This window comes from Nestor notabilis, unplaced genomic scaffold (assembly GCF_000696875.1).
Source record: "Nestor notabilis isolate BGI_N333 unplaced genomic scaffold, ASM69687v1 scaffold28702, whole genome shotgun sequence".
Lineage (NCBI taxonomy): Eukaryota > Metazoa > Chordata > Aves > Psittaciformes > Psittacidae > Nestor > Nestor notabilis.
The window spans coordinates 17,667-28,109 of NW_009917685.1; the positions used below are offsets into that span (position 1 = coordinate 17,667).

A 10,443-nucleotide genomic window follows, 5' to 3' on the forward strand; every position below is an offset into this window, starting at 1 on the left:
TGCCCATGGCAGGGGGGTTGGAACTAGATGATCTTGAAGTCCTTTCCAACCCTAACTATTCTGTGATTCTATGATTCTATGAAATGAGGTCAGGAAGAGATGGGATCATCTTACGATTACATCTGTGTCACAGAGCACCTCCAGGAAAGGTGCACTGTCATTAAAGTCAGCTCTCAGCAGCTGGGACAAAGTTCTGCCACAGTAGGGCCTTCCCACCACATCCATGCATCAGGCACTGTGCAGTGCACAGCTCCATACCTGCTGGAAATCCCAGCCCTTGCTCCCAGGAGCGCTGGTGAGGGCACCAGCGCTGCCAGCTGAAGGCATCTGGACAAGGCTGGAGCTCTGCCCAGAGCTGCTGCCTCCATGGGCAAGAGAGGAAGGACTGTCCTGTGTGGGCAATGCAGGCTGTAAGCACCCGGAGTCAGGGGAACCTTCATCACCTCCAACCACCAGTGCTGGACACATGGCCTGGTTCCCGTGGCTCCAAGCCCCAGCGTGCCCTTGTACCAGCCCCAGATGGGCCCTGGCACTGGCAGTTTCTGGGGTGGTGCCTCAAGCAAACCCAGATGAAAACTAAGCTCCAGCTCACATATGGCACTCCCAAAAGAGCTGCTTGAAAGTGACCTCCAAAACACAGGGAGGCTCAGGAGCCCCATCTTCATCACCAGCTCCTTCTCTCTACAGACAGCTCCTGCTCTGTACAACTTGCTAACATGGACCTTCACAGAACCTGCATACCCAAAATCACAGTCAGAATTCAGATCAACACTGAGACACATTTTAAAGGGCTGTTTTCCCGTGTCGGACCACTGCAGATGTGAGCTCTACCATCTAAACAAGAACAGAGTGGGCAGCCACAGCAACAGGCAGCTCAGCTCCCCAGAAGAGAGAATTTGCATCAGCAGGCAAGGCCGCTGAGGCCCCTGGCTGCTGCCCTGGATGCAGGTCAGGTAGGGACCACTGTGCTGTGCTATCAAAGCTGCTGCAAGTGTTATAAAGGCAGCTGTTGCTATGAAGGGGCCAGCAGGAGATGATAACTCCAACCATGTATGAAGGTTTGATACATGTGCACAGATGTGAGTACGAGTTGATTGTTCACCTGCACTCTCGCTGCTGGTACACTCTTAATAGCTATGTGATACTTTAGGGCTGGGTGTCATTCTCCTGCTTCCTAAGGACCTACTAGGGCATTGACTGGAATGTTTTATGTCAAACCAAGACTAAAAAATTCATAAATTCCTTTTCTTCCCCAAAGGGATTTTCCTGTTTCTCAGTTCTAACTAAAACCAAAATTAACCTATTGAAAATTTCCATTAAAACAATTTGAGAAATGCTGCTACTTCTGCATTTCCATGTTCCCAGTTTGCAACACGGCCGGTAATCAGTAAACTGGACGAGCCTGTCAGTGAACGGGTGGTGCATTTTCATGCCATTCTTCCAGGCAGCACAAGCCCACAGCCTCTGCAACTCCCTCACAGCCTTCTGCCTCCTCCTCCTCCTCCTCCTCCTCTGCCACCTTGCAGGCTCCCACCCATTCACGGTTAAACATGGAGGGGGTGCAGAGTCTCACACCATAGAGATGGAGGTGTTTTCTCTCCAGATATGAAGAGCCAAAGTCACATCCCTGCGTGGTAATGGGCTGCAGAGGACATGAGGGAAACTGAGGGCAAGAAGAGTGTCCAGCCCTCTGTGGAAAGGACACTAACAAAGCGTGAATTTTGCAGACACAAAGAGGAACAGGAGCCCTGAACGCTGAACTCCTCACAGTGACAAATGGCAGCCCATGGGGAGAAACACAAAACCTTCCAGCCCTGCGCACTCCTCCTGCCCTCCCCAGCCACATGCAGGGATCCATCTCCAGCGGTTCACTGCAGCTTGGTGAGGGTGGACTCTCACACCCACATGTAGCCCCTGGGCTGTCTGTAGGAGGCCAGCTGGATGAAAACTGCATGGAAATCCCCAAATGTGTCTCATGAGGGGTGGAAAGACAATTACAGCAAGTGACAAACCCTCATGTGCCTGGGAGCTCACAGCACCTTCTACGAGAGCTGACAAAATCCTCCCAGCTCACAGCCCAGCTCCTCACTGGCAGCTGCCAGTCCCCACTATGTGGAGCGGGCAGCCCCTCTCCACGACTCGGGCAGCCTCAGCACCGACTGCTCCTGCACCCTACCAGTGAGCCGCCAGCCAAGGTGCTCTGCTCACCTTCCATGGGGGCAGCATTCTGCCCGTGCCCTGCCGGGCTTGCACAGGGACCCCTGTGCCCATGCCCAGAGTGCTCCTGGGACTCACCGTCACCGGTAACTGTCTGTCCGAGGTGCTCAGTGACTCGTTGACAGAGCAGTGGATGACTTTGTCTGAAACAATCTGGATCTCACATGAGATAAGGCCGATCTTCACTTGGTACTCATTGCTTTCCAGGCCCAGGCTGTCAGGCTCTTTCTAATGACATAAACAGAACCAGGATGTCAGTCTTTAGAGCAGCAGTCACAATTGCAATGGATTTTCCTTCCTCACTGTCTGTATTCCCTGCTGTTTTTCAGACCTGGGAAGACTCTCCATCACCAAGGATATTTTTCCAGCCCTCCACAGGAAACCCAGAACTGGGCCATTCCCCATTTTCCTGTTTCCCATTCCTCACTCAGCATGAGGCACAGGACGAGCGAGCCCCTCACGGAACGTGTTAAAATCTGCTTTTGATCTGCTCTGCTGTGCACCGAAGATAAGGATCTAAGCGCCCACCTGGGAGAGGGGAAGGATGTTCAGAGGAGATAGCCAGGGGATGTGTCTGCAGAGCCTGAGAACGGGGGAGTGAGTTTCTGAAGCACGTTGCAAGCAGTGAGGATATCCTGCAGTGAACAATGGCCTTTGAATTACTGTTGCGCATTGTCCAAGCCACTCAATTGCTGTACCCTGACTTCCTTGTTAACTGAGCTGAATTCAGTAGCCAAAAGAGAATGATCTGTTTCTGCAAGAATAAATACCTATTGTCGGGACCTTCTGGAGCACCTGCCTGATTTCAGGCCAGTGCATTATCATTCTCTTTCATACATCCAGTATTTTATTTAGCTTCTAGCTACTACATCCTCCAAAGGCAGCGCTCTGCCTCCATGCCTCAAAGGGCATCCTCAGGTCAGGCTGCATCTCCTTGTGAAGAGATGCAGGTGCAGTGGACTGAGCAAGAACCACTGGCTCCTGCATCATTCCTGCCTCTCCCATCCTCATCCATCCCCTATCTCGCTCCTGCCTGTGCGGACAGTCACAGTGCTGGTACTTGGAACTGAAGAGCTTCCCAGTGGGGAGCATGCAACACTGCGAAAGAAGTAGAACTGTCAATGCCACGCTCGTACATGTATAACCAGGGTTAAGGGCTCGCCAGGATGGTGCTTGATCCACTTCTCCTTCTTGGCTGTGAAGAACTGAGGGTCAGCATAGTACTCCAGGCTGAACTTGCTGATGTGCAAGGCCTCCTCGGGGTACATCTCCTCATCCAGAGCTGGACGATCATCTGTGTAGAGGCGACCATTGAGATAAAAATTGACAGGTGCGGGCTTGCTCCCCACAGTGATGTTGGAGGCAGCAGGAGAGGGGCAGGTGATGATGGTGTCGGTGTGAACCTTGCAGCTCTGACAGCAAGAGAGAGCACACACGTCAAACCCCAACATCCCGAGTGCTCCCACCTAGCCCTGCTCTCAGCCCGGTCTGTAGCAGGTGCTAAGGCCTCAGCTTCACACCCCAGTTACTGGGCAGTACCCAGCGGGGACACCCACCGTTGGCTCTCTGCCAATGCCTCGGACCACCATGGACACGTTCTGGATCAGTTCAAAGCCTCTTCCTTCCAGGGTGATGATCCTGCCCCCACTTTGAGGAGAAGGGAAGAAAGAGAGGGTCACTGCAGAGGACAACCCAGCAGCAAGGTGCACTGGCTCAGTCTCCCTGCTGTCATTTTCCCAGGGATGTTTCCCAGCTGCTTAAACAGAAAAAGCAACCCAGCAGCCAAAGTCTTCTTCCTACTCTCAGCAAGCATCCACACTGCTACCAAGACATCAGGGAAGGAAGGAGCAGTGGCTGCTGTGGTGGAAAGCGGGGACCTCTTCCAGCAGCAGAAAGCTGGCCCCTCACTCCCACTCCCCAGAGAAGCAGCCTGCCTCTGCCTGCAGGGGTACACAGAAGGCTGCCCAGGCCTCCAACGGCGTAAGAGGTTAATCTCTAACCCCTCAAAGCAAGGGCCAGGAGATACTCCCTCACGGTCCCCACAGCGATCTGCAGAGAACTGTAAATCCTGGAGAGGGAAGAGCCCCCTTTAAGGTTGACAGGGACCATGCATCTCCCAGACACTTCTGATTTAGATCAAAACGTGAAAGTTGTTTTGTGTTTTGGATCTGCTGCCTGGGGAATGTGAAACACGGGCCTCTCAATATGCAGTCAATTAACGACAGTGATGAGAGGACCCTGATGCTCTGGTAGGCAGGGTAAGGGGTGGAGAACTGGCACTGTGTGTCTCCTCTGGACAGCAGAAACTACAACCTGGATTTACCTTCCCCTTCCTCTGTATCACATCTGACCTGTTCAGAGCATCTGTCAGGGAACAGTCAGGACTTATAAATGCTATTATCTGAAGACCACTCCAGACACAGTGACTTTGGGCCCAAGGTTCTCTTAAATCTGTGGGTATTACTATGCAAATTATGATCCAAGTTTCTAATTAAGAGCCTGTCACATCTGCAGACTAGTTTACAACTTCTGTTCTGTTTTAAACTTTGCTTACACAGATTATTTTAGCAGCATGGTAAGAGAAATCAAATCTAGCTAAATTTTTGCACAAGTTAATGACCCCTCATGCTCACCAGCCCAGCAAGGCACCAGAGCAGTTGGGCTACACGAGCCACCACGTAGTCTGATGAGAGAGACTGCTGTCATGTTCCCAGTGGAATGAAATTTTGCTGTAAATACTAAGAAAGCAGAGCAAGGTGACAGAGAAATACCCTGGTGGTTTCCTTTGTGAATGTGGACAGTGACATTCTTCCACTGTCTCTGTGTTCAGATACTGCTCCCGCCACTCAGCACAGTTCGCAAGCCTGCGAGGACCTGAGGGGGGCTGAGTCACTGCTGTGCCTTGTCATTAACTTTCCCACAGCCCATATCTTTGGCGCTGCACTTGGGAACGCCGAGACGCGGCTCTGCTCCAAGGGGATCAGACCATCAGAGCCCTGAGCACACTGCTTTTGCCATGGTCCTGCAGGCACAGGCACTGGACTCTTGAGTTTCTTGGTCAGCCCTGGGTTTCCCAGACTGCACAGTCAAGGAAGGTGGGATTTCACCACAGTACCCAAAGGAACAGGAGCCTGAGAGCTCCACAGAGAGACATGAAATTAAAAGCAGCACGCTTTAAAAATGAAATACCATGAGTGGGGAAAGCTGAAATCCAAAATTACAAACCTCAGCTCATCCTCCAACAGTTTTGCTGCCAAGAAAAATCCTCAGGGTCTCATACAGCCCCACCTGAAACCCCCTAAAGCACCCACCAGGTTTACACAGTGCAGTTACCATGTCCTAAATGCACTGAAATGAGCTATGGACAGTCCTGGTATGTGAGGTCTCTTCTGCTCCTGCTGCGGCACACCGAAGCACCCAGAGAGCACTCTGTGGTGCCCTTTTGTACCTGTCTGCAAAGTGAAGACAGGTACAGGGGCTGAGAAAGCCCCTTTCTGCCTACAAGACCCTCTCCTGCCAGCCTGGAGCTGACCCTCTCTTTTGCAGGTAGATGCAGATATGTGGCAGCTCTGAAATGGAAGTCATGATGCTACAACAGTTTGGCACAGGGCCCCGGTACCATACCCTGCCTCCTGGTTGTGTTTCAGGGTCTCCTGACATGGGGTTTGCTCAGGATCTCCTCTGCATCTGGATGGCTTGAAGCGCAGGCAGGGCGAGCCTGCACTGCCTGCACCAGCCTACACCAGAGCACTCCAGTTAGCTCCGGGCTTTGACGGGAGAGCACTGTTCACTTTTCAGTCAGCAAAACTTAAGGGGCTGATCTCAATAAAGGTCACAAAGGAAAAGCTCAAATCCCGGCAGCTCAACTGTCTGCTGAGGGAGGCACCTCACCTGATCTGGCTCTTCTTGGGGTTGATGTCTGATATCATCGGGTTCTTCTCATACTTGAAGGTGATGTTGTAGCTGGCACAAGACTTGTTCTCGAACTGAACGCAGACTCGCACGGCCGTGGTGAGCTCTGCGGAGGGCATGGTGCAGGTGATGGTGCTGGCGTTACGGCTGTGTGGGGAAAGCCAGGTAAGCTGCAGGGAGCCAGGGCAGGAAGAGCGCCAGAGTCCGGCCCCATGGACCTGAGCACCCTCTCGGGAACAAGGCAGATGGCAGACACAGGCAAAAAGGAGTTCCCAGTCACATGCCAATCCCCTGTTAACTACATTGCCTACCAACAAGCAATCTCAGCCTTTATCACCCCAGGCTGCCAGACTGAGTGCCCATCCAGCCAAAGTGAAAGAGCACTCTCCTAATTCTACCCACTGACAAGAGAGGAACATACAGGAGGAGAGGTTTCTTCACTGCTCCAGGGACACCAGACTGATGGGTGCTGGAAATGGAGGTGGCAGCCAAGTGGGCTGGTGGGGATGCTGCACTGGCTCCAAGGCTTAGCAGCAGCATGCAGTGGTGCCCCCGCGCTCCCACTGAACCCCAGCTCTTCCTGACCTCCTGGGGGACAATGCCACCCTTCCTAACACTTTGGCTCTTGTCACTAGATTAGTGCCAGCCCCCAGACCTGGTCCCACCTGAGGTCAGTGCACTGCCTGGAGGTATTGACGAGGACACGGAGCTCGGAGCCGACATCCAGCCTGCTGCCTCTGATGGTCACTCTGGTTCCTCCTGCCTTCGGGCCGTTCAGGGGAGCTATTGACTGCACCACGGGAAGCTAAAAACAAAGGGAACATCTGATTTCTAGCCTGGCATATTCACAGCTGGATACTCCACACTGCACATGGAAATTGCTTCAGTAAATTTAAGTATCCAGTACTGTCAGACTCTAATATAGCAGCACAGCAAAAGTTTTAGCTGGCAGGGTTTCAGCAGAAGGGGAGAAGTACAAGTGCTCTGGAGTAAGATCATGTAAAACCTCTGCGACTCTCCGTGGTCCCTAAATTCTGGCAATAAATGAGACATGAGTCCAACTGGACCCCAGATCCTACCAGTCCCTCGAGATTTCCAATGGAAGGTTCAGAGATAGCGACAGCTCAGGAAAAGGAAATTTCTCACTCATTCTAGCTCCCACCATCTCTGCCTTTCCAGATCCATTTCTTCCTGAATATGAAGATAATGCTAAAGCCCCACTGGATGATGGCCTTGAGATCTGTGAAAACAGCCACCTGGGTCTAGATAATTGAATATCAAACTCCTCCTTAAGGAAGCTTCAAATCTGAATCTCTTGAGGTGACAGGAAGTTACTTTGCCTCTTGCCATTTTCAGCAGAAATTAGCATGCGTGTTATCTGCATTTGCAGCCCCTGCAAATCTTCCTGAGATTCAGGAGCTGGAGGCTTTGATAACTAATGCAGTGCTAAGCCCTTGCGTCGGCTACGCTGCGCGCGCCAGGAGAGTCTGCTGGGCAACTGCCCTGCTCCGGTGCGAGCAGGACACTGAGGGCAGAGAAAATAGTTATGTCAAGGCCCTTCCATAAGGCAGTTGGTAATTCCCTGTTGAACAGCGCAAGGCACAGGCTGGGGCTGGCTGGAGCTGCTCCCCTCCTCCCCAGTGCAGCCACCGAGCAAAACCGCAGCAGTGGACTGAGGAGGGATAAGCTGCTCCACTCCGCCTGGTGCAGATGCCCTTTCCTGTCAATCCAGCCACAAACATCCTTATTAATAGATACCCTTGCCCTTGTCCTACACTTAGACCGCTCTACTCCTCTACAGACATTTCCTCTGTTGTTTCTCATCATTACCCATTTCCACAGGATTCATTTTGTTAATTTGTATTTCTGAGTGTCTGCAGGCAGCTGTCTCCTGCCCTTGGCCCCTAACCCATGTATTCAAATGTGCACTTACAACATCAGCAGAGAGGATTATTCACGTTCCCCAAAGCCCCTCATCTCTTCCCTTTGGCAAGAGCCAGGACTGAGCACTGAGCACTGCCACTGACTCTCTGAGCACTGCCAGCACCAATTGCTTCCAGCGCCACTTCGGCAAATTCAGCTCATCCATAGCCTGCTATAATGTCCTGGAAAGGTCTGTTGATCACGTTTCCCCCCTCCTCCTCAGCAGAATTACAGCTGAATTCTGTCTTCTAGATACATCTAGTGGGGACCTTGAAAGCTATAGCACACAAGCAATATTTGGCATTTTACAAAGGGCCTTCTTTGGAAGGGCAGTTCTAAAAGTCTTTTAAATCACTTAAATTGCTATCAGTGCTCAAGCTCAGGTCTCAGTGAGACCAGCCCTGCATGGCATAGTCTACTCCATCTTTATGCCATCACATGTGAGAGGAGAATCGAGAGAACTAAAGAGTGATTCTTAGTTTGTAAAGGGGGTGGGAGACACTTTTGGTGTGGAACACATCACCAGCTACGCATTGTGCATTTTCACTCCCAACACATGTGTGCACAAAGCAGGGCACTCTCCCACCTCTTCTCCAAGCTTTGCTGAGATACACAGGCAAAAGACAGCTTCGTGCTGTGCCATCCCAGCAGAAAACGGCTCCTCACTCCCGGGAGGACAGCTTCTCCTTCAGCCTGGCAGGAGCTGCCAGCACAGAGCTATCACAGACTCGGTTTCAGTTCAGGAACTGGCTTTTGCTCCTGTTGCTTTGCTTGTCGCTGCTCTTTCTACAGGTGCTTCCTGAGAGGGCTTTTCCTTGCATGCGGAAAGCTGGTGAAGGAGTGTCCAGCCCCTTACCACTCTTGGAGCCTTTCCTCTCTTTATCAACCAGACAATCGCCCAGCAATGAGTGATGTGCCCAGTCAGCACACACCCTTGTGACAACCCACCAGAGACCCCAAACCCAAGGTCTGTCACCAGGCTGTACCCCACGGCACCTTGCTCCAGACTGCTGGATCACCGAGACATTTTGGATGTGAATATGGATGCCTGGAAACAACCGCAATAGGTCCCTGAGCCAACGTCCTCCTGGGAGCTCCAGCTGAGCAGGGCCTGGTGGTGCCCTCCCGGCTCTGCCATGGTGCTGGGCTGTGCTCTGGAGCCTGCGCTGGCTGCACGCTCTGCAAACCTCCCTCACACCAGGATCCGTTACAGGGTGGGGGATTACACTGCATGATCCTGCCCTAAGATCCTCACTATGTCCAGCAGTAATCAAATGTCATTTCCTGGTGCTCGAGCCTTCTTTCAATCCATCAGACTGCAACAGGGTCTTTTCTTCCCCAGCTAAATCAACAGCAGAAGCACAAAGGCTCCAAGTAACGAGCATGCCCTCAGCACCCAGCCTGTGGCGTTCACCCTGGATGCATGGGGCTGCCCGTCAATAGTGTCTAGCCAGAGAGGAAGGAGGGAAGAGAGGAAATGCATTGATTTCTTTGAGGTTTATAGAGATGAAAGTTATCTTTGTGAGATGGTACAAGTACAAAGCTATAAAGGGCTTTTCTTTGTATAATGACATGGGGTTAGCTCAAATCTACTCCCTACATATTTTTCACATGCAAAAAATAAGACAATCTCTACAGCAAAATATATCAGTTCTAAATAGCATGAGTCCATGTGTGAGTCCATGGTATGTAACTTCCACAGCACAAAGAGACTTACCAAGCCTCAAATAATCTCACAGGTTGTAATGGCACTTTAACAAAGGACAAGGAAGAAAAATTAGCTCCTTTTGATAGCAGGAGACATGGTGATACAACCAGGATGAGGGAGAAACCTCTGCAGGAACCGAGACGGGGTCGAGGCTGTGCCTGACGACACCCTGGCTTCAGTCCTGCCTGGATGTGCCAGACCTCGCCCAGGTAACCTTGGGTGAGGAGACGCATCTGCTGCTCCTCAAGGACCCCGACATGTTTGTCTTAGATCCTCCTTCAAAGCCAGCTGGGGGTGCAGGGCTGTGGGCTTGTTTTGTGGGGTGCAGGAATCACCAAAGAAACATCCGGGAGGCAGCTACTCACCACGTAGGAGTATCGCTCCCTGGACTTCCCTTCCCGGCTCACATTCACTGTCACCACATCCGAAAACGCCTCCTGTGCCTCTCCAGTCTAAAACTCCAGTCTGGCACACGATCCTGTGGATCAGGAAGGGGAGGCTGGCAGTGCTGCTGGTGGCACAGGGGCAGCCCCATGGCACCGAGCCTGGCAGAGGGCACCGCATCCCACCCGGGGCAGGTTCCCATCCCGATCCTGCCCAGGGTGCAGCGCCCGGGCAGGAACAGGATGAGTGATGGGGCTGGGCAGCACCAGTAGGGGACACGAAGGGGACAGGGCCCCCCC

At 52.2% G+C, this 10,443-nt stretch overlaps 1 protein-coding gene across 1 annotated transcript in view; it reads right to left on the reverse strand.

The window, feature by feature from the left end:
• The window catches only part of LOC104401683 (plexin-D1-like), a gene marked incomplete at both ends in the record, with an annotated part of 27,757 nt that extends 17,545 nt beyond the window's left edge, over positions 1 to 10,212 (reverse strand). Inside the window, 6 exons of the mRNA XM_010009348.1 lie at positions 2,296 to 2,445; positions 3,354 to 3,629; positions 3,774 to 3,864; positions 6,109 to 6,276; positions 6,795 to 6,934; positions 10,126 to 10,212. Of these exons, the coding sequence (XP_010007650.1) occupies positions 2,296 to 2,445; positions 3,354 to 3,629; positions 3,774 to 3,864; positions 6,109 to 6,276; positions 6,795 to 6,934; positions 10,126 to 10,212 (912 nt within the window). The remainder of the gene's footprint in view (positions 1 to 2,295; positions 2,446 to 3,353; positions 3,630 to 3,773; positions 3,865 to 6,108; positions 6,277 to 6,794; positions 6,935 to 10,125) is intronic.
• Between the last annotated feature and the right edge of the window lie 231 nt (positions 10,213 to 10,443).